The sequence below is a fragment of the Columba livia genome, chromosome 19, assembly GCF_036013475.1.
Source record: "Columba livia isolate bColLiv1 breed racing homer chromosome 19, bColLiv1.pat.W.v2, whole genome shotgun sequence".
In the NCBI taxonomy this organism is placed as follows: Eukaryota; Metazoa; Chordata; class Aves; order Columbiformes; family Columbidae; genus Columba; species Columba livia.
The window spans coordinates 6,035,027-6,062,227 of NC_088620.1; the positions used below are offsets into that span (position 1 = coordinate 6,035,027).

The window sequence follows — 27,201 nt, forward strand, 5'->3', positions numbered from 1 at the left end:
ACACCAGGGCAGAGATTAAAACTTCTATTTACAGACACAAAGCTGAGTTGCGCCCAACTGGGTATCATGCTTCAAACACACAACCCGCTAAAACAGTTTTGCCTTGCTGAAACATTTAGAAAAGCAGATGTTTCACTCTTACTTAAGGCAGCAGTCACACATAAGACAGTTATAAGTACGAAACATCCTAAAAAGGCTACAGGCTCGTTGGGAGGGCAATGACAACAAAAAATAGCTTTCTAATGCCACACATTTCAGCAGAGCAGTGGGTCTCAGTCTGATGTTTCATGCACGGGAGCAGATGTGGGAAAACCTCAGGCTAAACGAGACAGTATATAGATAAGTGCACACAAAGAGCTGCTTATTCAGATTTCCTCCTCCTCGTCTACACGAAGGGGGAGGGTGAGCTTTCCTGTTCCTGATGCCCAATCCACAGGCTCACTTGTCCCTCCTCTCGTAGATGCAGATCTGTGTCAGACCCTGCGAGCAGAACCTACCGGGCGCTATCTGCATCCTCGCTGGCTCACCGCTGCACAACGGAGCGCAGCAGCACCCCAGCAGCATCGCGATCTGATAAGGCACAAGAAAGATTACACCATTTTAAACAGGCCAATGAGTCAAGTCCCAGCTCAGATTCATATAAGTGTGATGAATTGAAAGAAAGCCCTCGAAGGGGCCCCGACACACGTTGGGGAATAAAGTGACACAACCTCAGCGATGCAGGTATTATACAATTCCCTCAGTGACAGACAGGCGTGAAGAAAGAAATCAAGTTATTTCAGCAAACTGCATCTGAAGGGCAACATCATGTATTTTCTACAGCATTTCTTTACATGGCTCTGACACTCCCGTAGCTCAGTGAAACCGGGAACAATCCTGCGTTATGCTCTGGAGAAGACAGTTACTGTTTTAACCAGGTTATCTAGTGCAAAGCTGAATGAGAGACCTTTGGTAAGGACAAGGAAAAGTCCCTGAAAAACCTGTTTCAAAACTGATTTTCTAAGATGCCCAGGTCAGTAACCAGCATCCACACCACCACACTCACAGCATGCCGAAATTTATATCATCCTATGGACTCAGCAGGTCCTGCTACAGAGGGTCTAATCACTGCCTACAAAGCACAGGAAACATGAAGGTGAATGAAAACATATATAAGAGTAAGCAATCCTTCATTTAGCCAATAACTGGTTTAGATATATGATCCAAAAGCTGTAGGTATCCCCAAATAACAGGCTTAGGACAGGGCACATCACGGCAGCACAGCTCTAAGGCTTTGCCATCCAGATGCCTGGCAAGGAAAAGGAGAGAAGTCAACAGCAAACAAGAAGCACCATCAGCAGACGACACGCCGAACAGCAGGGAATGTGTCACATCAGTAACAGCTCCGGGCTGCCATATTTTTCATTATGTTGTGAAGCTCAAACAGGACAAATACAGGGAGAGAGCAGAAGCAAACACGATGCAGCAATCGGTGCTGGAAAGCTCAGGGGAAACTTATCCCAAGAACGTGAGGTGACACACCATGTTCGTTGGGGAACACCATACAGGATCAAAAACAACATAAACCCACCACAGTTGGATACACAATGCATGGAAATCCAAGACAGTTTAACCTGGAGGCATACAAGTGCTTTACAGCAAGTTATTTACACGGAGAGGCTTCGCCTTCCCCAAGCAGAAGAGCAGAGGGGGCTGCAAGTAGCTCCCAACAATAAAGTGACTCTGTTTTGAATGGGCTTACATCACGGACCAGAACAACTGCCAGCCCAAAGAGCTGCACGTCTCCCCCACTGCAAACAACTCCATATTCTCCAGCTGACAAGCGCTGCTTGTTGTGTAGCAGACATTAGCAGTTATGATGGAAAAATGGCTCAGACACAGATGATGCAGCCTGTGTCACTAAGAGAACCAAGCAAGCCTTTGTCATCGGAAACAAGACTTATTTGGATGTTTCACTGCAAGTGTTTCAGACAAGGGTTCAGCAGTAAGGTCACTGCATCCACCACCTACTTGCAAAATTAACTTCTAAATTCCCAGTAATGCCACTCCAATGACCCGTGGTGGAGAAGGACACCTGCCTGCATCTCCCTCTTGCCATCATCACACACACCTATTAGTCTAGTTCTTCAGTTGCACCAGAGGGGAGATGCACATGGGCTCTCTAAATGCCACCTTTGAACACCGATGCTTTCAGACTGAAGTATTCACACCACCCAGCACTTTTTGGGGGGGAACAAGGCAAGCTCTGACACTTCTGGAGGGCTTCACCACACTTGCTCAGTTCTGCCCCACACCAGGAGATGGACACACGTCCATGGTCCCTGCTGTTCGCTGGCACGTGGGGAGCTGGGGGAATAGAAAACAGGGAAGGAGGAGTAGGGGAAAGTCAGCTCAGGAAACCAGATTCCACTTACACAGTTAACAGCACAGCCTGTGTAATCCCTGTTTGAGTGGAGAAGAGACAAATACAGAAAAAAGATTAACAGCAACTGTAGAGGAAAAGCTAATAGGAGACACTTCGGTAAGAAACAGTTAAGCCTGTTTAACTGGGGGACAATGAGGGAAGATGATGACAGCACCAAGTGTGTGAAGCACAGGTAAGGAAAGAACTGGAGCAAAACCGGGGTGAGTATGAAACAAAAACGGGATGAAAAGAATGATTTAGAAATCCTCCTTAAGAACAAGCTGGTACCTAGCAAGCAAGCAATTGACTTTATATGGCTTTAACCTTATTTCCAGAAGCAGCCTATTTCCGTACAGGTTTTGAACGTCAGATTACAGTTCCCTCCAAGGCAGCGATCAATCTTGATAAAGGTGCACCAGTACAAGCCAGGGAGCAAAAATACCTACTGCAGAATGGGGCTGGCAATCACCTGTACAAAACCCTCCAGCACCAGCATTCTTCATTCTGTATTAACAGCTTCTTTGAAAGGCTTCCGTAATTCGGTTATGTCCGGGATCCAGTCTTGTGCACCCAGACATGTGTCTTTTATAAGTGACAGATGTGAAATCATGTACCTCAAGCAGAACGTCCCATAGGTAAGAACTTTCCAGTGCAGCCCATCTCACGTACTCAGATTGCTGCACTGGGTAGCCACACTCTCCAGTGCATCCAGGGCTTCTAAAACCAACCATTGCGGGTTATTTTAGAAAATAATACTTCCAACCATTCCTCGTATCTAAATTTTAAAACCTTTAAGCTCCTTCTAACGTGAACCATGTTTAAAATACTATGAGAAACAATGGAAGTTACAAAAGAAATAGCATGCAGCTGGTGACCGAATGCTACAGCCGATGTCGCGTAATGAAATAAAAATTGTGCTAAATGGAGAAAGAAAGTCACTTTTAAAACTTAAGCTATAGAACAAGTCAGATGAGCTTTGGAAGGGTAAGTAAGGGTGGAGCAGGGAGAAAGCAAGGGAAAATAATTGTAACAGACTCAGCTGCAGAGCAGCAAGGGACGTGTACACGGCACTTTACAGGCAGGACAAACCCGGCAGAGCCAGCCTGCTTTGAGGTATTTATAATTTACATTCTGTCATCTTGAAGCAGAGAAGAAAAGCCGGACACCAGGAAAACAAGGACAAGAAGGGACTGTAAACGCTGTGCAATACATTCACTGTTACACAGTGTGCTGAAGACAGCCCAGCCCGAAGCAGCACATACCCAAGGACTTCTTGCCACATCTACAGAGCACAAGCTCTTTTTGGTCAGAGGCCAGGGACGTGTGCCAGGAGCAAAAACATCACAAGCAATGAAGAACCAAACTCTTAAGTGTAAAGAAAGGAATAACTGGATAGATGACTCAGTTACTGAAACACAAGTCTGTAATAATGTGCGTATTGAACACTGAAAGACGCATTTGCTGTTTTTGAACTCTGATCATGCACTGAGTCACCATGCACAACTCCTACTTCCATTGTTCTGATAGACTCCTTTGGAGCTGGATTAGCCAAGAACGAACTGCGTGCCAGGCTGCCAAGCTCACCACCAGTGCTTTGCACGAGAATTCCAGTCACAGAAGAGACAAGAACGGGTCTGCACTGCAGATTTCACTCGGGTCCGCGCAGGTCAGCCACCAGCTACCGCACTCTGGTTGCTGCATGTTGGTGCCGCTGCCTCCCGGTCTCCAATGCCTCGTTCCTCTTGCTCTGTGCTGCCCCGCAGTTCACCCCCAGCAGTCTAACTCCGGGCACAAACACCTTTCAGATCTGATTTTCCACAATTATGACCACTGAAAAATCAAATGTGCTCTATGTGTAAAACACGCATGGGAACAACTGAACTAAGAAGGGCTCCCGAATTCTTACCTGCACCTCCAGCCAAGTCAGCTGGAGTTACAGGGGATGACAAACGCGAGCTGAGAGACCTCCATGTGACTGGGGTACGGCAGGAACAGAGGGAGTGGGTGTTTAGGATCATTACCAAGTGGATTACACAGTGAAAACCACAAAAGAGGAAAGAAAAAAACATCCTGACTCTCCCAGGGCACATTTGCCCTTTGGACAAATCACAATTCACATCTTCCGTGTGGTTCTAACAGACAGAGGAACTAAAGCTTCAGAAGGTCCCCAATGCTTCAGAAAAACTCTGAGGTTTGTTCTGTACAGGTGCTTAGAAGATTAAGGTAGATTAACCCACCCTATTTCAGAGTCCATACGTGTTTCTGTATCATGCTGCAGCTTAGAAAGCCTTTTCGCTTCTCGCAGACCGTAGATGTAAAATGAAGATTCACTGATTATGCATTGCTGATATATTTATAAACTTTCTTTATCCCATAAGCGTTAGCTGTCATTCTGAGAGATTCCAGATTTGCGTTTTGCTGACTCAATTTAAACTCCTAGTAAAGAAAGACAGCAACGCAAACCCCAGCAAGGAGAACTCTGATAATAGCCCTGCCACACAAGGTACAAGGCATGGCTACAACTTCGCAATGCAAGAAAGCTGTGCTTGTAAGCAAGATGCTCTTAAAGAAAACAGAAAGCTACCTTTCAAAACAAACAAACAAATCCACACATGCCTCCCAAGATGAGAAAAATCAAGACATGGGTCAACCCAATACTCCAGGACTTTGCTGGGATAGTAAACCTGGAAAACAAAAACCCTGAAGGAAACTGACACAAGATTTGGAACAACATCCCTAACAGAAGTGATGTACACTGAGACAAATCCTTTTGCCTCTCAGGCAGGTTTATGGCACGTGAGGATGCGCTGATCCTGGAATAGATAAATGACATTTTTTTGCCAATACCAACCGTGTTTCAACAAGGTTGAAAATATATTTGCCAATATAGCTGTACCGGAGAAGTCTTTATAGTGCAAATGAACCTGCACATAAGGCCAAGTTCAATTCTGGAATAATTTCATTAATAGTGTGTGATGTAACATCATTGCGATTTGGCTCGAGTACGCTGAAGAGCCCTTCAGTAAATAAGCTGCCTGGAGTCAACACCGGTGCTAAAAGTAGGTTTAGTTACCCAAGAGGTAACACCCGACCGTGCCCAGACGTGTTCCCCGTGAATCACTCACATTTAGTCAAAACCAACACAATGGCCCAGAGAAAACCCTTTCTATGCTAACAGGAGCGTTTTCATTCCACGATGAATACAGGTGTTTTATGATGGTTCCTTTCTACAGGCACCGTTCAGCAGCACAAACCAGGTCACCGGTTTTAAGGACAAGGTACAAACATGTTCTCCCTCAACCTCCATCAGTATCTATCACTGGTTTATGAGCAAAAAGGCTCCTTAGCAGAAGAGGTCTGCAAATTAAAAAAGGCTGCTGGGTAAAGCCCCCTGACTCATCACCACACTGGTGGTGACGGGCTGCGATTTCCAGTCCTGTCCCAACTTCTCCTTCCTTTTTTTCCCCCAAATCTGGAGCACATCAGACCCGGTGTTAACGCTGCAGCGCCAGAGCCAGCAAGAGAAGGGGAGATACAGAGGTTTGAGAGCAGTTAAAGCTGCTTTTGCTCCTCTGGAGCCACAGATCCAGACAAATGCAGTTCTCTAGAGAGACCACTATCTCATTATGCAACTTATCCTAATCAGAGAAAGGTAATTTCATAAGCTACATCTTGGTTAAAGGCAGAATATGGGAGAGCTCTGTGTTTCGCGACAGCAGTCGGTGCATGTTAACATGGGCTCCCCCGGCTCAGCAGCCAGGAGCAGGTTTCTGAGGATCAGAGAGTTTTTACCTCCACGGCTGTCACTACCAGCTGTATTCAGACAAACTCCCTTGGTTCTCCCCTACTGAGAGTAAACGATGTGTACGCATCGCTCCTGGAGGGGAGACAACACACAAATTTGTTTTCAAAGAGCAGACGTACTTGCACAGAGAGCAGGAAAAGCCACTTCTATAAACCTACATCAGAAACGGACCTTAATGAGAACAGTGACCAAACTGAGTACGATCAGCTAATCACAGCACAGCAAAACAAGAGTATTCAACAAATCAGAAAGGCAGCAAATGTAAGAAACAGTTAGAGGAATTATCCTCCTCCACAACACAGGATTTCCCTTGCGGCAAGGAGCACTGCAGGCTACCGCAGGCAGAGGATGAGCAGCGCAGTACTTGAAAGGAATTCAACATTTATGCAGATGCAATTGCCTGGTGTTACTGAAGTAGGAGATAAAACATCTCAGGCCGCTGACAGAAGCCAGGAAAAGTGCTTTCCTACAGAGGGGTTACTGCATTATTAATCTGCAACAGGAGCAAGCAGACTAGCTCTTGAGTGCTTAGTCTGGAAACAGGACTCTGCACTAGCCGGGGCTGAGCCGGTGCAGCAAGTCTACGTCAAAGCGTGAACGCTAAAACTACTGCTCTGTTCCAGGGCAATGGAGCATTAAGAGATCTGGAAAGACTGAATTATAAATATCCTAGATTCCTCCCCCATTTCTGTGACACGCAGGCACAGCCTCAGCGATGATGGGAAGAACAGGAACTATCAGGAGAAACTCAAAGAGCATGATGAAAACATGGGCAAGCTGGAACCCTCTCCCTATAGCCTATGTACATGCAAACAATAATCCAGCGAAAACCGTGACACCACACCCAACCTCACCTTTGCTGTTTCAAACGTGGATAAAACCTGAAAGAGTCCGATACAAGGCCAGGGAAACAAATAATTCCCTAAACCTGAGTTTCCCAGACAAGCCTTTCCTTCCCCCTCTCCTGGCCGTTTCCATTTTTATTTTGATGAGCAGTATTACCCCTTAAGGGCTGGAATCAAAAGTGACTGGATGCAGAACAAGGCACTGGGAAACCTCTGGTGGGGTTCACTCTGACCTCCCCGTTTTATGCCCCTCACACTCACCACTTGCATTTTGGGAGGAATGAAAACTGCAGGCGTGTGCTGACCGGCCTTTCATGTGGCAGCTGCTCTCAGGGAGACTCTGTTGATCATTAACCCAATATCCATTAGTGAAACATCTTGCCACAGCCATTTCCTAAAGATTTATTCTGGAAGCACAAATGGAGGTATGTGACTACCCCAAAATGAAACCCTGAGGGCACATCCCTTTCAAAGCGTTTCCTATTACAGGTGCCTTCATCTGCTTTTCCATTGGCAAAGCCAGATTGGAGCATAAAGCTTGGTAATTTCCCAAAGCCACTAAAAAAAGAACTTAAATTTCATTTTCTGCATTTTGTGCACTGAATGGTAAGAGAAGGAACATGCAGCTCTAGGAAGCAGCAATCCCAAAACTAAGTTTTTTAGTTTCAGTTGTTTATTTCGGCAAACACATTTCAGGCTGGTTACCAACCACACGCGGGGTGATGGTCTCTGTAGGTCTCTAAAGCTGTATTGCTAATTAGAACTGCAGCTCTCTAGCCCTCCCAGGACAGTAAATCCACATACTATCTTCCTTCCTCCCCTGTAAGCACAGTCAGTGCTTTCAGGCTGAACAGACAGGGTTCATTTCTTATTCAGAATACAGCAGACTGCCATAGAAGTATTTTTAGCTTCAGTCCCATCTCCTGCTACAACACGGGACCTCCTTCAAGGCCTGCTCTCACCAATGAAGGATGATAAATTCAGCCAAAGGGAAGGCAGAATCCTGCTCTCTTGCCAGCTCAGCTACTTTCTATCCGCAGGGAAAGCATCCGTCATACAGACTGTATATGCTATTGCTTATCTAGAATATCCTGTCTCTTCCACACATGCCTCCTCCCAATCCTCTAGACTCCACGTGTTTCCTCTTAATTTTCTTCCTCATCCCCATAATTCCGGCCCATTTCCTCGATCTTCCCCTCATCTCAGCCTTATCAATTGAGCTACACGGGAAACTCACGAGAAGCTCACGAAAACGACCTCCGTGAAGATGAGCAATTTCAAACCCTGCAGAACAATTCCCTTTCTTGCTCATCAGATTAAAAATACACCAAACAAGAAGGCCGTTCATCCAGTGAACACAGGCACAACTGTTGGTGTAGTGGGAAGCGCCTTTCAAACCCAGGCGCTACAATGAGATGCTGAGTCCCGCTGTGTGGTACCAGAGATCATGATGCCAAGTGCGGAGTTACGACAGTGATATGTGTCGTGTCTCCCAGCAAGGGCACTTGGCATTATATGAATAAACTGCAAGGAAAAAAACACAACAAAACCTCTCATCCTGCAGGGTAAGCAGCTGGTACTGGCGTGGGGTAACACATCCAGCCACCTGAAATAACACCTGAAATAATCACCTTTACAGCACAGATTACTGATGTGAGCTCACAGGCTATTACACAAGAAACAAGCAGATCCAGCTGTTGGTCCAGGGCACTGCTAAAGGCTTCTGTTTTATTACACAAGCCACAGCTACAAAATAATTCCAGACCTGTTTCAGAGCAGACTGTAGGCCCAGCGCAGAGCCAGCAGCCCACAGAGGATGCTGAACGTATCCTGTTTGAAAAAGGGAGGCCACATGCAGAGCCACATCCGTCTGTCCTCGCGCGGACGAGACCTGACGGAGCCCAGCGCAGGTGGGTGCTGCCGGAGCTCACCGTCCGCTCCTCGCTGGGTTCCTTCCCGAAACGCTACCAGATGGAACTTCCTGCAATAAAATAATAATGAGAAATAAATCTGTACCTACCTCATTTATATAGAAACTGGTACCAGAACAACTTGCCATTGGCAACTTTTGGTCTATTAAAATACCAACAACTGCGCAGGGAGACCACAGGGTCCTGAAGGCACGCACGAATTCCTCAGAAATGCAGCTACAAAGCTAGAATCAACACTGACGGCAGCTCAAGAGCATAAAGAATAAACACACTGGAAGCCATTTAGGTTTTCCCTTGTATTTCAGAAATAAATATGTGTCTTAGAGGGTGTGGGGGGGCCACTTTCTCCTACCTCCCCTTGTCCTCAGCCAGGGAGGACAGTATTGCCATCCTGTACATCAAGAAGGCTACACGGCCCCAGTCTCAAAGCAGAACATTAATTTCCAATGAGTAATTTTTTGAGCCAAGGGCCGCTCAAGTCACCCAGATAAGGCTGTTGCTAAGAGTCAGCTGTCAAAGCAACGCCAGCTCAGAATCAGCGACGAGGGAGAAGTTTGAAAGCTGGCTGTATCCGAACGTATTTGCTGATGCTGTACACACAGCATATCGGTTACAGAGCCCGAGATTACAGCTTCTGGTCAACAAAGCGGCCCCTGCCTGAGCAACGGCAGGCGGAACAGGAGCCAGAGCATGAACAGAGACTGTTCTTTACTCAACAGGATACAGCCCCCCTGGCAGGGAAGTTTTAATGTCATTCTGTTCGTCTTGTGACAGGCTCCGACGCGGTGATCGGTGGCAGGAAGAGGCAAGTTTGGCACGAAACAAATCAAGCAGCACGAAGCCTCTGCGGTCAGACCTAAAGATGTAGCAGCCGGAGCCCAGAAAAGGTGCAAGAAACGCTCTGCAAATTCAAAGTGCAGCTTAAAATGATTTGTGGCATGGACCTTGCGGTGCTGTATCACTTCTGCACTTTTTCCCAACACACTCAACTTGCCAGAAGTTAAACCTCATCCACTGCTTCTGCTCTCATGACTTTCACCTACATTTAGTTACGTTGGTGGACTAAAACCCCTTTTATTCATCTTAGCCTCTAGTTTTTCTATATTTGTTTCAGAATGCAAGTAGCGCAGGTACTATGACTTAATATTATCTTAAACTAGGTTATATTTTATGGCAAATCATTTCTAGAGGCTGCATTCAAACGCCTCCTCCACTAGCACCCCCAGCCCCCTCCCATGGCTGCAGCCGGGAAAGAAGGACGTTTGCATGGGAAGCTGCTTTGGACCATTAAAACTTGCTCTCTTGATTTGTATATTAGGAATACATTTATACATAGGGAAGGTCTACACCTTCAGACATGTTTGCAACAAAAGCACTTTTAAAATATGTTATCACACCACATGCTCTAGCCAAGTGTACATAGTCCTAAAATATGGAACTGGGAGAACCGTTCAGAGCCACAACCAGGTTTGTTCCTGTATTACACCCTGGCAATCCTGCTCAAACCAAGAAGCAGAACTCAGACTCTGAGCCCCTACAGCTCATTTTCTTACCCTCCTGGGGACGCTGACTTGAGAAGAAACTACTTAGTTACCTAACCTTTGGTTTAAGGCAGATGGTAGTGAAGATTTAGATCTCGACCGGGCTGAATAAGTCCTTAAGTCTCTGATTAACCAAACAGTTAACAATTTTCCAGTATGGAAGAGCCAAATGTGGTGAACCTAGTTACCTGAAGGATCCTGTAACCCCAGGCAAAGTGACTGTTTACATGATGACAGCGAATCAGTTGATTTCCAGCTATCACCAGTGAGACAGAGCTGCATTTCAGAGGTGGTACAACTTGCACCTCCCTTCACAAAGGTTTCTGTATCACCAGCCATGTGTTAGTAAGGTGATGCTTCTCCCTCTTTACATCCTACAGAAATTAAAAAGACTCAACAACGCTTTGCATAGTGCATAGCTGAGGACAGCAAGTAGCTTTAGGCTTGTACCTCCAAAAGGATGACAAAGCCACACTTACACAAAGCTGACCTCGGTCCACACAGAGCTACTGGTATGAGGTGCCTCCCCAAATATCAGTGTTTCCTTCAGCTTTCTGGATGCAGCTTTACACACGCACACAAATATGCAGCGCAGGAAGTGGCCTTTCACTCTTACTCAGTTAAAAACTGCAAGGCCAACAACATTGTCGGTTCAGGCTTACGGCACCAAAATACTCAGAGGCCGGACCACCCCACCGGGGTCAGCTCTTCCCAGGTGGGGCCTGCACACAAACAGCTGCTGGGCTGCGCAACACCAACCATGGTCTTTGTTCAAACTTGCGCAGGACGGAAAACCAAGCTGAAATGCTGCATGTGCTTGGCAATGCACAGTCCCAAAGGACACACGGTCTGAGGTGCCTTCAGAAGACAATGAGAAAGGTGGGAAATGCCCTCGAAGTTGCTCAACTCATGCAAAACAGTCTTTCCTCCAAGTCAGCCAGGGGCTTTCAGAGGACAATCCCTCCCTTTAAATCCAGAAATACCAGAGTGAAACTGCTGGCACGCTAACAGAACAATGTAGGATGAGGTGTCAGGAGCCTGTGGATAACACCTGGCTTTCCACTTCACATCACACACTGGTAATGCTCAGCGCCAGCACACAGCCAGAAATCAATCAGCACCGAGGTAAAGAGCATCTGGCTGTCACTCAACATTAACTGACACTGTAAGCAGAGAATGGAGGGGATTTAATCAGGTCTTCCTCTTCCATAATGCCCAAAGATGTACATGTATGAGCTACATCAGCCTGCAGATTAAGGCGCACATTAGGACATCCAAGCTCTTGCCTGCACCGATCCCCAGATCCGAAACCTCCCGATGAGCTTATCATGCCATCTCTCTAGGAACAAAGACACACATACCCCCCAAAAGCTTCAAACTGGTACAAAACACAGCAGCCCATCTGCTTCACAAAAAACGGTTGCCATGAATACATCCCTACTGCTCTGCGCCTGCTATTTTTAAAGATACTTGGGAGGCAGCTGAATTCACTGGTTGTTGTGCTATTTAAGTATCTGGATTAATTCTATTCAAGGAATATACCGGTACTTCTCTGTGGGGAAATACAGCACCTGCCTGGCCTACACCTGGCTCAGAGGCTTTTTCAGAAGAGCAACTTCCGTAATCCAAGACAGGGTGATAAACACACAGACAATAGATGCTTTTCACGCAGAGCACTGTAAACTGAAACGGGTGAGTCTTATCCTCAGAAGCCTCCCCAGAATGTAAGGAGACTTTACAGAGGGAAGGGAAAGGACAAACGAAAGGAAATTTACAGCTACAACTTTAGGCACTAAAACACCCAGGGTTTAATGCAAGGCCTGAGCACAGCAAGTGTAGAAAAGGGGTATCTGCCTGCAAGAGAAACAAACAAACAAACCAAAACAATCAACAAACAAACAAACCCCCCAAAAAACCCAAGAGAGGCAGATCCCCAAAGCTGAATGTGCTGACAGGACCTGGACCTTTTCCAGAGTGCCTTGAATTCCTAAGAGCGTTAAGTCTCAATGCATTTCACACAGGTTCCCCCCAGTCCGGGCAGAGGTGTGCGCGGTTCACAGCCCGGGATGGGGGTCCCAGTCCAGGGTGAGCCCCACGGGACCCCCAGCACCAGGTCCCTCCAACCCAAGTGGACTTGGGACTGGGCCGGGCTGACGGAGCTGGCAGCGCGGCGTTCACAGGTCAAATTAACCCGGTGCCACCCAGCAACTCATTGGATATATTGTATTATATCCCCACCTCTGTGCTGCCAAGGAAGTCTACTGTAAATAACGTGAAAAAAAATCTGTCTCTGGAGATTATCTTCTCAAGACAACACTCTTCTTTCCACATCACAGGTCACTTAATTGAGAAAAAAACTGATTTAGTGTGTCCTATGAGGGGTTCCTACACCTACTTCTCCATTTCTCTGTTTACAGACTCCAAAAACCATGGGACACCTTGTTCAGATCAGTTCTCTGAAAACTCGTGGGCAGAGAGAGCTAAAGGTCCGCTCGACCATAGCTGCACATCTCCTGTTGCCACAGATGAAGCCCAAATTGATCGCAGAGCAAACACCAGACTTCTTTTACACAAGCAGCTCACATAAGGTGACCTGACAGACACTGTAACCTCAAACACAATCATTTTCTGCAAGTGGCTGATTTCAGGGAAACAATCACAGATCCTAAATAATGTCCAGACTTCCAACACAACACGGACACAGCATCTCCTTCCCTTTAATCTTTCCCCAGATCCAAATAGCATCTAAAAGGTCATGGCAATGACTAGAGGAGCACGGCAGAGCCACACAGCAACTCTTCACCGTTCCTGGAAATTCATCCCTCCTGAAGCTTCTCTAACTGCAATGGGGGAAAATATTTGGGAAAGGTCAAATGACTCAATACCACCGAGACCTGTAACTTTTCAAGCCGGAACAGGTTTCCATGTGCTTCCAGTTAAAGCACAGACAGGTTAGGGGAAAGGCGGCAAACCCAACAGCCGACTTCCCCTTGGCTCGTTTATAAGCAATCAAGCCGACTGAGAGTAACGTATGTGTTTGGTTTAAATTACAGATGATTTGGCTGCTGGAACACATCTGCAACGCACCGCGCTGAGCGAACCGCTGAACCCCGGCCAGCTCGCAAAACAACCCAGCGCAACCCAGGCGCTGGCGGCACCAAACGCCAGCGACGGCTCCTGGAAGCTGCTTTCAGGGTTGACAAGGAGAGGGAGATCAACATTTCTCAGCACGGGCTTTTCCTAAGACACCCTCCAGTTTAACTCATTTTATTAGGACTCCCGGAAGCAGAGGGGTTAATTTCTTTCCAAGTTCACACACTGTTTGAATTCCTCAGATAAGCTGCTTCCACCAAACCTAAGGATCTAGCCTCAGGGGAGGACGCCGTAAGGAAAAGCTCTTTTGATAAATTTTCTTCAAAAGAGAAATTAATTCAAAGTCCATTTTTGGAGGTGTTCCACGCCCACGGCTTCTACAGACTTCAGATGAGGTTGCACAGTGCCTCTGGAAGAAAACCCAAGCTTTGACTGCCCTACCTCTTCTATTTACAAGACAAAAATGTTTTGCACTTTTTCAAGAAAATCTTCTCTCCTGAAATGAGAAAGCTCAGTGTGCAGCACCACAAAGCGGAACACCAGACTAAACCTGGCTTTAGCTCTGGCACAAAGCAGTTAACAGCTAGCACAAACTAATCCTTTACCTTTAACACTGAGCAGTCTCTCAGGAAAGAAAAAAAAACCAACAAAACAAAACGAGTTTTGAAAGCCACTGAAGGCTTCCTTCACATCTTGAGGCAGAAAGAAAGCAAGTCTGGGCTGTTATGGAATTTACGTTTGCATACTGCTGGTGATAATCTATGTGCATATTTGGAAACAAAGCAAGTTTTTATTAGCAATTAGTAGCAGGAATGGGGACAGACCTGCCTGAAGGACTTAGAGAAATGCCAATACATGATGACAGAACAACCTTATAGGACGTGCAGCAGAACGATTCCAATCCGACAGATCACATAAAAAAGAATATACAGCAGCTACAAACTGGGAGATGCAGTGGCATCAGTTTCGAGGAGGCAAACTGCGTCTTTAACACCAACAACTTTGACTCCAGGCAGCAGTTTTCCCTTGCACAGCAATTTGCAATGCAAAGCAAGCTACTTCCACTCTTAGCAAGAACAGCAATTCCAAAGCAAAGGGAGAGCAAACTTGGGAAGGGTTGATTTGCTTAGTTACAGTGTTCTACAGAGATGAGTTTCAAGCCATGCATGAAAGCAACACAGCACAGGGTCTGAAACAGCGCGTGAGAACCTGGGCAAGGAGGGGGAAGAAATAAAACAAAAAAAAAAAATAGAGGATTTCATCCAGAAACACCAGTCCCCTTCAGGGGAATGACCTCCCGCTCCCTCCCCACATCTCCGGAAAATTCAATCCAGCTCTGATCAGCCAACACCACCCAGGTTCAGGGCTCTCCAGCTATGTCGTTCCTCCGCTCTGGAGAAGGATGTGGCATGTGGGGCCCTACAAAAGAACTATTAAAATCCCATCAAGTGGTAGGCAAGTGGTAGCCATATGCTAAACCGCTCAGCTAAATAACCAGGGAAAGAAGCACAGCCAGGAAGCAAGTCTGAAAACAGCTTCTTACCTGGTAGATAAGCTGGCAAAGTCTCCTCCATCCAGCAGCCTGATTTTGCAGAACAGAACCCCATTCACAAAGGGGACAGCAGTCAGCTCTTCTAGAGTGAAACTTGTCTGAAATTTGAATTTCTTTTTCTTCATCAGGAAAGCCATGGGCAAATTCAGCGTGGAAAGCCCAGGAATTCCAAACAAGATGAGGGAGGAGCGGCTCAAAACACACACAGACAAGCGGAGGAACAGCACTCGTTCCAGAAGCGCAAGCAGGGAGTAGATTCCAGTTCAGTTACAATGACGGCCCAGCTTCAAACGCACAATTCTCTTCTCTTTGGTGGTCGGATCTGGCTGCGGGATCATCGCCACGGCAGGCTTCAGGTGAGGAGGAAGAGGTCAGATTAAATCTCTGCAACATCTCCAAGGGAAAAGGGAAGGAGAGAAGTCGGTCTCAGCTCCAGACCAGCAGGAGCTGTCCCAGTTAGAGGTTGCAGTGCTCTGTCTTCAGCACAACCCCTCCAGAAAGCATCTCTTGTGGGAAGTGGTCCTGAGTCTCTGAAGAAGGCTTAAGTCTGCAGTCAGCACGTTCAGAGAGCTTCCAGTTTCTCTCCTCCTCTTGTGCAACTCCTTGATACAGGTCTCCGGGTCAGCCTTTGGGAGGGAAATGAGTAAATTAGTCCCAGCTGGTCATGGGCTCCTCCTCCTCCTATAAAACCTGTTTGGATGGGTACTATTCAGTCCAGACTCATACCAGTCTTAGCCCCAATTAGCCTGGCCCCAACATCCTCTTTCCCCTTTTTGCCTAGAGCAAGCTTCACTGGTGTCATCTCCCTCGTAATTTGTTTTGCAAAGCAGCTAATACAAATCTGCTCTATTCTCACCCATCATCTTTAGAGGCAGTTTACAGAGCAGGACCAGTCTAACATGTAGTCTAACAAGAGTAAGCAAAGCTGTCTCAAGAAATGCAAAAATCTGTTTATTTTCTGATTTTCCGACCAGCACAAAGTGTTAGCACCTGTATCTTATGAACGGAGAAACCAGCATGGAGGAAAGAAAACAGCAGTCTGCTCCAGATTACACAGTGTAACAACCGAATCAGGTCATCTGGCTTTCCAACAGCCAGGCCCACCGAGAACGCTGCCTTTCCCCAGCTCCGCACCAAGCCGTGCGTTTTGGGGCTGGAGATGGACATTTCATTACACATTTATGCAACACCTTAAGCCAGGGAGGCAAGAGCTGATTAGCATCTAAAAGGGACGAGGTTATGAACACGGGGCAGTAAACAAACCTCACCGATACTGAGAATTAATGACTGCAAACCAACGCTAAGCTGGTGCTGCCTGCGCGGCTGAAGCCCCTCTCCTATTTGGGCAGCAGCGGGGGGACCCAGCCGGCTCTGCCCGGGGCCAGGGCACCCCCGCAGAGGCAGAGGGGACAGATTGGCGCCTGTTTCCCACCACCAGCCCCTTCTGCCCCTGCACCGAGCTGCAGCCCGGTCTCAGCTGCCTTCCAGCCCCCGGGATGTGCACCGAGACGCGGGCAGGTCTGAGCTCTCCGGACCACACACAGGTCCCAGCCCGTCCCCCGGCACACCTGGTCCGTGCACTGAGCTGCGCTCAGGTCTCAGCTCGCTTGTTGAGCCGTGCACCCGGTGCCGGCCAGGTCTCAGCCTGCCTCTCGGCCCTGCGAACCACACAGTGACCTGCAGCCAGGTCCCGGCCCCTCTCCGAGCCCCAGGGACCCAGCACCGACCCGCAGCCCCGCTCCGGCCCCCTGAACGCTGCGCTGAGCTGCAGCCAGGTCTCAGCCCCCCTCCCAATCCCAAAATAACGAGCCGATCTGCGGGAGATTTCAGCTCGCTTCCCGCCCTCCCTCCACTGACCTGCGGCCCGGTCCCGGCCCGGTTCCTGCCCGGCCTGGCCCTGCTCGCACCTCCTGCCCGCTCCTCTCCCGGCCGCCACCGCCGCCGCTGCTCCCCGCCACAGCCACCTCTGTCTGCGCTACGCCAACTGCGGCCGCTACGCCAACGCCGCAGGCAGGCACAAGGCAGAGCAACGCAACCGCCGCGCTTCGGGAATACCAAACCGACACTACGTAACGCTCCCCCGCCGCCCTCCTCCCCGGAGACGGGGGACGGCAGAGGCGAGAGCGGCACCGCTCGATTGGACAAGCAGCAAGGAGGCGGGCCGAGGACAACAAGACTTTGATTGGTTGGTCCAGCAAGGAGCGGGGAGGCAAGCGCGAGGATTGGCGGTGGAGGCTGTCGGTTTGGGTGAGGCCCGCCCCCATGGCTGAGGGGGTGGGCGGGATGCGGGGGTCCCTGCGGTGGCACCGGTGTCGCCTCGACGAACAGGGTAATGGGAGTGCAGGTTCCCCGCCAGTTGTGTGGCTGCCGGCGAGGAGGGTTCCTCGGGCCTTCTCGCTCCCCAGAGTGTCCCATAGTCCCTGAACAAGTCCAGCAGCCCCGAGGTGGCACTGGGGAGTGTGGGGCTGGAGCGGGCTGGCAGGCATCGGGCCCTGGAGCCTGCACTCGAGGTGAGGTGATGGGAGAGGCACCTCAGACAGACGTGGTCTGTCAGGGTCTTCAGTGCTGCCCCTTGACAGCCAGAGCTCCCTGCCTTGTGCTTGTCCTGGTGCCTTCCCTGTCCAAACAGCTCCCGTGACATCTCTTCAGACAGGTATGTCCCACAGGCTGCAGACACCCTGCTCCTCAGGCCTCACAAACATAGTGGTACAGCTGCCCCATCCCCACTCCACACCTCTCGGTGCCACGCAGCGGTCAGGCTGACCAGTGGCATCCGGGCTGTCCTGGAGCACGATGGAGGCCCTGGCACCGCACACCCCCGCGGGCAGGGCCAGGAGCTGGAGTCTGTGTGTGTGTGAGATGTGGCAACCAGTTAAACACATCTTTTCATCAAAATGGCTCCCTCCTGTTGCTATGTGCTGCTGCCGTGTCCTCTGCTGTGCCTGGGATCCCTGGTTAGGCAGGATTCCGTCGTTTAAGGGCAAGCAGAACAAAATGTCTCGCCTTGTCCTGAAGGAGTCTGCAATCATCAACATGATTTGCCTATTTGTTTTTTTTTTTTAAGTTAGGGATGTGCCTAAGAGTCTCTGTGGCAGAGAAGCTGAGGCTTATATGGGAGGGACTTTTCCCAAGGCTGATTTGCATGTCTGGCAAAGCCTGGATGAAAGCCTGAGAGTCTTCGCTCTCTTTGCCAGGCTTTGATGCCCAGACTCCTTGCCTTTAATCATTGCCGTCTATACAGACAATATCAGAACTATCAAATATTTCTACCACAATGTGAGTCTTTAACAAAAAAAATCTTCCAGGAAAACACATGGCAATACACTTGGATAAAAGTTAAAAAATAGATCAAGCCAATGCATTGTGATTCTTGCTTACCAAGTTAAACAGATACACAGACTTGGACCTGGGAAAACGTTTCATATCAGTGCAGGGGATACCAGTCTTCCCATACAGCAGGGTTTGTGGAGGCTGCTTGTAAAGATAGAATTGAATCGTTCCATCAATGGATACCGGGTGTTTTCACGGCCTCAAGACATTGCTAGAGATGGGCTTGGCTTTTTGCTTTCTGTTTCTCAGTTTATTGGGAAAGAGCTCAGCCTGCTAAATGTTTAATAATTGCCAAACTGGGATGCTTGAATGCTGGAAGCATCTGAAGAATCCAGCCCAGTCCCTCAGGCTTCTCATTCCCTGAGTGTACTGCTGACAGACGTGTCGATCTGTCGCTTCCATCCCTAGGTGAGGGACACGCGATCTCTCTGTTTGTGGTGTGGGAGGAGGCCGTGTGTTATCTGGTATGATTCACTCTGATAAATAACCTCCTCGGAGGACTTCTCGTGTTTATAGCAACAGCCCCAAATGCTAAGGTTGACAGAGATTGTAATCCTTGCTGTTCTCACGCATATTTACTCTGCAGTTTTATCAGAAATATCTCTTGAAAATCTCAGTGTTTTTATAATTAATTCAGTAATGTGACTGATGTTAAAAATAAATGGATTTGGAAAAATGCCCAGTGAGCTGCTGAACAGTGTGTAATATAGCAACTGTAGCTGGATTCTCAGGGGTATGTGTATTTTCCTAACAAACGCGGTCTCATGACTTAGAGATTAAATCTTTATTAGTTCAAAATTCACCCTGTTGATTTTTCTGTGTTTATGTTGCATAATTGTTTCTGGCCAAATTCACACTTTTTAAAGGGACAGTGCTTCTCCAAACGTGCACCTCCGCGCATCTCAAAGGGGGTGTGTTAGTCCAAGCCCCACGGAGGCACCACAGAGGGGCTGTGACTGTAGGGCCTCTCCGTCCATCTACTTCCCCACTGGCTTTATAATATTTTCTGATCCAGATCCAACCCATTCACTAAGGGGCCATGTGTGTGTGATCGGGGTGCTCTGATAGACCTGAACTCTCCTTACCCCAGACTCAAATGCTGTTATTTTTCCTCTAGGACCAAGTCCACTCTGCTCTGTGAACCTCAGCCACATCTCTGACCTGTGTTCTCCCTGACCGGAGCCTTTCCTGATGTGCCACCGCCACTTCCTCAACTTTTGCTGGCTCAGGGCATTGTCTTATCAGTTCGGGATAATTTTATCAGTTTGGACTTTGCAGTTAAGCCTGGGCCTCACCTCTGCTCTCACCAGAGGTGTGTCTCGCCAGCCAGGGCTGGGATCTCTCTGCTCTGCTCACCTTGGGACTGCGGGGGAAAAGGAACAGAGGTGGCTTGTCTTGCCTCCTCCTTCCCCACTTCGAGGACTGAGATAAAGGGGAAAAACACGGCAAGAGAAATTCAGACAAAGTTCAGTGAGGTGAAGTGAGATGGATTCTGTAATGCATTTGATGAGATATCAAATCCTATCTGTTATCCCAGGGGAATCCTAGATACATCAAGCCCTGTAAACTACATCATCAGCATCTTCCTCTGGAAGACATCATCACGCTAATCCATTTGTCCTAGCAGACAAATGATTAAAGTTTGAAAACTGAATTATACATGTTGCTGCAACAGCGTAAACACAGTATAATGGCTCTCCTCTGTTACACCTGTAACTGCTGTTACAATCGCTTTAATGAGCTTTTAGCCTCGTCATCCCAAGAGAAAAGATCATCACATGACACTGTCTGCTGTAAAGGTGTTCGTGGTGCTGCTGCTGGCCCAGCACCCGCTCTGAGGAGCTGCACGGGAGGTACGGGCTGGGCACCCGCCATGGGGAGGCGTTTCCTAAAGCTAGGGGGCCAAGCCCAGCCTGGGGAGCTCCCAAAATAGGGCAGAGGTTGCAGCCCACCGGCACAGGACACGGCAGCGGTGTGAGCCCTGCCTGTAGCGTGCAGGCTGCTGGAAACCCCCTGAGGGGAGCAGGGATCTATCCCCATTACATGGGATTATCCTGTGGGGTGGAGTTATTCCAAGCTTGTGTCTTCTCAGCTTAATTTAATAACAGGCTGCAAGCTGTACTTTGATCTGCTTGTGTTTTTTGCTAGTTCCGTATTTAACTGATCATCATGAAGGCCAGAACTGTTTCACTTTCTGTGCCAGGCTGGGTTTCCTTTTGGAGTTGCAAAGGACACACCTGCATTGTGGGTGTCTGGCCTGCCAGGATAGAGGATCCTGTTATCCAGGGATGAAGGGAGCACAGGAATCTGGAGTCGGTGGATTCCTTTCCCCAAATATTTGGTTAGACCTGAAAATCCAGCTGCCTGGCTTTTTTTTATTTACTGGTTTCCATATCTGCTCCAGTGTGTCCTGGGAATGTGTGGCATGACTCTCTGTTTCTTTCTGGGAGGCGTATCCGTGGAACGGGAGCAGGTTTGCCCCTTCCAAAATCTGCAGACTGGAATGCACTTTCCCTCAAGGCTCATTGTGTTTATTAAACGTTATCCCTTGTCTGTATCCCAGATGTCACCTCCAGCGCTCTCCCAGACAAGAGACTTGTTGGCCGTGGGCTCACCCACTGGTTCTGTGCTTTTGGCTGTTACCCCAAACGCAGCAGAAACAACTGTTATGTCTGTGGTTCCCACTTGACAACCTCTAATTTGGGATCCCAGACAGCAGAGTTAACAGAAACTGTCCCTGCTGGGGCTGAGCTTCTGCCTTGGGTTAATCACCTTGCGGGGCTGGGACCCAAGGGCTGGTGAGCCCAGTTTGAAGTTGATGTGGGCAAAACACAGCCCGGAAGCTGTGCTGATCATTTGTGTGAGGCTTCTTGTTGGCTGCTTTCAAGAAGGACAAAGAATCTCAAATGCTTCAATTTTCATACTTAACAGGCCACAGTTGTGCTGACAGTACCTGCTGGCAATAACCTCTCAGACGGCAACAGGAAAAAAAACCCACAAAAATCCCCAGAAGAATGTTTTGCAGAAGCAGGCTTGACAGACTTTAAAAGGACGCTGGAGATTTGGGTGAGTATGCAGGTGATATCATTCTGTCCCTCTGCGCGGATCCACTCCCAGAACTGCGATGTAGCTATGGCAGCGCATTGTACTCGTGGGATACTGACTGTTTATGTCTCTTCCACAAATCTTAAAACCTGTCCTTACAGAATTTGTGTGTGGGTTTTTTGTTTGTTTGTTTTGTTATTGTTTTGTTGTTGTTTTTTTATTTTTTTGTATTTTGTGCCTGTGTGCACAGTTCTGCAGTGAACTCATCCCAAAGAGATCTACGAGCTCCTGGCATCTGCATGTCCTCTGCCAGTGTTTGTGGGAAGCAGAGGGACTCAGTTTGTGTTCCCAGGCATCCGGACTTCCCTAGGGCTGCAAGGCATTCCTCATCCCTGAGCTCTGCCTGCTAATTTTCTTCCTCTCCAGGCTCTCAGTCCTTAAAAGATTCACCAGTGAGAGGAGCCAGCAGGATCACAACAGGTCTGGTCGACAAGGGCCATGTCTGGGACTTTGCTGCAGCTCAGGATGCTGTGCCTTGCCCCGCTGTGCAGTGCCATCTCCTGGAAAGCTGTGCCAGAGCTGCTCACATCACAACCAGAGTTTTGCTCCTGAGGCTGTTGCCTCTCACTGCTGCAAAGTTCATCTCCTGACCCATCAGGAGTCCCCCACCAAACTGCTCTTCCTCCAGCAGGTATGAAGGACACTGCTCGCCCTCACTTGTGAGGTACCTTGTGGGAGAAAGTTCCCGCATGGCTTTTTCCCTGCTCTTGATGCTGAATACAAATCTCTAGGTACAAAAAGAACAGCAGAGAAGCACAAATGAACATCTGTAGATGTTACTCCTCAGCTTTTGTTCCGTTTGGGCACCAGTTCCCCGTTCAGCCGAATGTCTGCATATACATTCGCCCTCTAAGTGCCCTGTTAACCTCTTTTTTCCTTGGTTTTGACTTTAAGGGACACTTTTCTCTCTCCCTCTGCAAGTTTGATGATCTCATCATGAGCAACAACCAAGCCCCTCATCACAGTGCTCACCCTGTATTTAAAATATTGCTACATCTTTTTAATGAGAAAAAAATGTGTACGCGGAACTTGCACCTGAATGCTGCTGGCTTGACTAAGCTCTATATTTATCCTGAAAAGACAAGAAAAATGGGTGGTTCCAAGAGCAACATGTTTACTCCTATGAAACAGTAACACAGCTTAAGTGCTTAGTCACTGAAAAAATGCACACTGCAATTTAAAGCCAAAGGCTGGTATTTCATCCATCATTTAGGCTATTGTGGCACCTCCTGAGCAGCTGGGAGATGGTGATACTTTGGTAATCCAGCACACACAATGAAATAACTAGTGCTCCAAGGTAAGGCTGTAAAAGCTGTGATTTGAAAAAGACCATAATTATGTAAATACAAGGCCACAATGTTCAAAAACAAGAAGAAAAGCCACCCTGACACATGGCTGTTCACAGCTCCATTTGGCCATTTCTCAGTGAGGATTCTGTGTTGCAGACTTGTCATGAACTCACCCAGGAGCACACCAACGAACTGAAACCGCTTGGTTAGCAAAAAAGTATTTTTTATTAAAATTCATGTTTGTAAAGGAGAAATCATTACGCAAATGAGGTAAACCAACACATGTGACATAGTTTTCTCTTTAAAAATAAATTTCAATTGAGCAATTGATTTGATTCCACGAAGTCTGCGAGGAAGAGTCAGGTGAGTGTTACTCACGTGGTGAGATTCCGGACAAGGCAGGAAGATGCAGCTGATGCTGCTCTGACTCAGGTGTCAGTGCCAAAGGCTCAGGAGGCTTCAGGGGCCAAACCCGTCTCACCGTGCTGCTCTTTTCCTCCTGAGAAGACTTGCAGACAAGTGGAGATGAGTAAAGGCCAGAGACAGGCAGTGGTAGCCTCTTCACCTGTTGCCCTAACCACCCCACCAGCATCCCCCCAAAAAGGCTGTGTAAAGGTTTCATTTGATTGTGCAAATTCAATCCCTCATCAGTTCTTGCTCACCATGTCTCAGCCCTAAAGGCTGAGCAAATACCAGCAAATACCAGCTCTGAAAAAGTTCCATTTCAAAAGTAATATCTGGTAAGCAAAAAGCCTGTTAAATGTGACGCACTGCACAAGGTACAGGGAGAAGAGTTAACGCTTCCTTCTTTTGCCTTTTTTCTCCATGCATGTACAAGTGGAGCTTTTCATCTAAAAGTTTATGAAGTTACTGCAAGTTTATAAGAATCACATTCAGCATCGGTGAAATTAAGCTTTCTCATTGACAACCAAGCCTCACAGCCTGAACGACTCGAAGAAAAGCGGCTGCAAATGTGGTTTTACCCTGTATAACGGTAACAAAATAGCGAGGTGAAGCTCAGAGCTGTTTCTCAGAAAGCCACTGGAAGCCAGCTGGCAAACTGACAAAAAACGACTGTACTCGCCTCCAGCCCCTAACAAGTACGGAACAAATACCACCAGCAGAACCAAATAATGCTCCAAAATTCACTCAATTAAGCCTGTGGCTGACAAACTCCTAAAAGCAGACTGTTGGGAATTACTGCGCAGCTGAAGCTCCGTAGTCCAGGTCCAATTTGACGGTTGAAGGTGTTAGGAGGTGACAAATTACGCAGATGAGACAGAGATGGAGTTTCACCTGTTATACCTGAGTGAAACTCATCTAGGCCCTCATGTATTAACTACGCTGCGACACTTAATACGTCGCTTCCGATATGTATCCCAGGACAGTATCTGGTAACCAAGGCATGAAATTTTAATCACATCTGCCAAGTTTCTAGTGAAATCTCATGACCACACGCAGATAAGAGCATGAGGTGAATGCACTATTTTAATCCCATTTATATCCTCAGGGGCCGTGGGTGGGATTTAAACTGCGTGTAGGCTCGGTGCTAATCTGGACAGGCAGGATGTCACGCTGCAAGAGCAGAATCTTCAACTCTCAGTGCAGAGACGCTCTACCACGTCTGGCACCACATTTCCAATAAATGCTTTCGGCAAGAGACAGAAATGTGTTCAATACCGTGCGCTGCAGTTTCTGGTAACTGTACCTTGGTGGCTGCAGTACTGTGATATCACAACAAGACTCTCCAGGTTAGAAGTCAGTTAAAGGCTATAAATCTTGAGAGAGAGAGAGAGAGGTGTCATACTTAGGAGAGTTTTTTTCCAATCAGAAATTAAAAAACCCCTGTCTTTATTGTTTGAGGAACTAAAGCAACCAATGTTAAGTTGCGGGTTTATTACATGTCCTGCTATGGCTCTGTATGATGAGTCTGAAAAGGCAGATTAGCATAAGATTAGCAGAGAAAGAAAAGTGTTCAGGCTCAGCAAGTCTCCAAGGTGAGCCATTTCACATCGGCAAGAGCTGGCACCCCTCGTTCTGTGTCCACCGGCAGCACGGGCAGGTTTTTCCCAAGAAAGATGTCCCATCACCGCATCTTTCACTGGATCATGCCATCTTGCTGCCCCGTCTGGCTGGGGTCAGCGGTGACCGAGGGACTGGGCGTATTGCTCTGCAAAAATCGACGGAAATCCTTAATCATGGGGCGGAGGACCTGGATGAGGGCGCTCAGTGCTGCCTGCGTTCCTTCCATGGCTTGTGCCTGTCGCTCCTGGGCACAGGCCTGCACCTCCTGAGAGCGACGGATCATCTGCAGCAAGTCGTTCTGCTGCTCCAGGTGCTGGGCGATCTCCTTCACGTGCAAGTTGGTCACTCGCTGCTCCTGCAAGAGCTTGGCTGAGTTGAGGGCAATTCGGCTTTTCAGCTCCTGGGGTTTCGCGGACACTTCGTGCTGATGCGCCATCATCTCCAAGGGTGCTTCAGCGGTGACCGTGGTGGGGGCTTCTGTTGTGCAGTACTCCACGACTCCGTCCTCCAGACTGTGGTAGGTTGTCTCTGCAGGAACTGAGAACAAAGGACAGAAAGTGGGTAAGAAGTAGCTGTGATATGGGCATTTTTATCTACAGAACTATTCAATGGATATCGCGGGAATAGCGCCTGTTCTGTGAGATAACATACAATGGACAGCAATGCACAAAATGACCTATTTAAGTCTACTCCACCCTCATTCGAGTTTCTGTCTGGGCTGTGCAGTCCAAAGGAACAGGGCTGGCCTTATCTGTCTAGACAAAACCATTTCTCAACCTCCAGTTCAGAACAATCTTTCCAAGCGACACTAATTCTCAGCAAAGACAAGGCCCAGGTTGGCACTTGTCAAAAAGACAGCTGCTCTTTCTCCCCCTGCTTTTGTCCCCAGAGAAGGGACTGAACAATCTGGGAGATGCAAAAGATATCTTCTTTCCTTGTTCTTAAGGCTGAGCTCAGCTCCCAGAGCTGACTTTCGGTACGTGCGTATCTTGCAGCCACTCCCCTGCAGGACGAACACATACTGGGAATGGCATTTTCGTTACAGAGACATGGGGGTTTCTTTCCCTATGTGGGGCTCAGGGTTCATTGTGCGGGAGTGTCTGGGCCCCCTGTGTGACCTTCCGATTCAGCACGGAGCATCTTCAGCACTCACTCTGGGTCAGGGTGACCGTGGTGGCTGACGCGGTGATGGGTATCTCGGTCCCGTCACCCGCGCCGCAGTCCCCGCTCGGCAAACTGATGATGGTGGCTTCTCCCAGCAGGTTGCAGATGCGCTGCTGCATGGGGGTGAGGATAACCGGGGCGGCGGCGGCGCCCGTTGGGTCTTCGCCCTCTGGCCCGTTGCCGTTGCCGTTCTGGCTCTCGCCTCCCCCTTCCATGGCGGCCCGGACTTGGGCCACTTTGCGCCGCACCTCGGTCTTGAGGTCGGACCATTTCTTCTTGACCTCGGGCAGCTCGCGGTGGCAGGTGGCGACGGCGTTGACGCGGCGCAGGATGTCGTGCCAGGCGGCGGCCTTGGCGGCCAGGGGCACGCCGGCGTTGAAGTGGTTGATGAGGAGGTGCTTCCCTCGCTCCAGCTCCTCCACGATGATCTCCACCTCCCGCTCCGAGAAGTTCATCTTCCGCTTCTTGGCCGGGGGCGCCGGGGGCGACGCCATGGCCGGGAGGGGGCCACTGAGGAGGGGGCACTGGGGGACACCCGCGGGCTACGGGGGTCTGAGCGGGCCTAGGGGGCCCTGGGGGAGACTGGGAAGGGCCGAGGGGTGGCAGGGCCACCCCCCCGGCCTGCTCACCCCCGGGGCCGGGGACAACAGGGGGGCCTCGAGGCCCCTCAGGGCCCGGAGGAGTCCGTCCCGCCCTCCCCCGCTCCCCCCTTGGCACCGCTAACGATACGCAAATTGCGTACCGCAGCCGCCCCGTAAACCCCGCTCAACGGCCTCCACCCTGCGACACTGGCGTAATGGCTTCCAGAATCAGCCCCCTTTCCTGCCTCGTCTGATTAGGCGGCTCGCCTGCCTGTCAGGCGGAGATCTCGCCTCTCGCCCGCAGCGCCGCGCTGTCATTGGCCAGCTGCTCTGCCCATCGGGGGGCCAAGAGACGGCCCCGCCTCGCCGCTTGTCTCAGGCCATTGGACCTGCCTGAGGGGCTGGGCCCGCCCATGGGTTTCCCCGCTCTAATTCCATTTGGTGCTTGTCCCGTCCATCAACACAGAGCGCCCCCTACTTTGGAAGCTACCGGATACATGCCACATCCGTCAAGCTCAAACTGACGCCCGGTTCCC

At 48.9% G+C, this 27,201-nt stretch overlaps 2 protein-coding genes and 1 long non-coding RNA gene across 6 annotated transcripts in view; 1 reads left to right on the plus strand and 2 right to left on the minus strand.

Annotated features, from left to right (window-relative positions):
* Positions 1-17,256, minus strand: part of EEIG1 (estrogen-induced osteoclastogenesis regulator 1) — a 37,252-nt gene extending 19,996 nt beyond the window's left edge. The window contains exons 1-2 of one of the 3 annotated variants that reach the window (XM_065035912.1): positions 17,079-17,254; positions 15,163-15,797 (exon numbers count right to left, since the gene is read on the minus strand). In XM_065035912.1, the coding sequence (XP_064891984.1) occupies positions 15,163-15,308 (146 nt within the window). In that variant the 5' untranslated portion in view covers positions 15,309-15,797; positions 17,079-17,254. Of the gene's footprint in view, positions 1-15,162; positions 15,798-17,028 lie in introns of all 3 variants that reach the window. The other 2 variants (XM_065035911.1, XM_065035913.1) reach the window with 2 other exon arrangements.
* A 110-nt stretch (positions 17,257-17,366) lies between these two features.
* Positions 17,367-23,223, plus strand: LOC110355919 (uncharacterized). 2 transcript variants are annotated; one of them, XR_002408937.2, is made up of 4 exons: positions 17,367-17,824; positions 19,619-20,354; positions 21,433-21,567; positions 21,973-23,223. It is a non-coding gene; the product is annotated as an uncharacterized LOC110355919 (long non-coding RNA). The 2 variants fall into 2 exon arrangements; XR_002408938.2 differs by having other exon boundaries at positions 17,369-17,824; positions 21,433-23,223.
* NAIF1 (nuclear apoptosis inducing factor 1) lies at positions 23,102-26,927 on the minus strand. The gene is made up of 2 exons (XM_013371167.3): positions 26,074-26,927; positions 23,102-25,457 (listed from the first exon to the last, which is right to left on the minus strand). Exons 1-2 carry the CDS (start codon positions 26,576-26,578, stop codon positions 24,994-24,996), a joined length of 969 nt encoding a protein of 322 aa, XP_013226621.1. The 5' UTR covers positions 26,579-26,927; the 3' UTR covers positions 23,102-24,993.
* Positions 26,928-27,201: the final 274 nt, after the last annotated feature.

What these genes read in the sequence shown, in the direction of transcription:
- NAIF1 (XM_013371167.3), bottom strand. Translation starts at nt 26,578, where the DNA reads ATGGCGTCGCCCCCGGCGCCCCCGGCCAAGAAGCGGAAGATGAACTTC. An exon ending in CACGGTCACCCTGACCCAGA is followed by an intron (nt 25,458 to 26,073) that starts GTGAGTGCTGAA and finishes CTTTGTTCTCAG; the next exon opens with TTCCTGCAGAGACAACCTAC.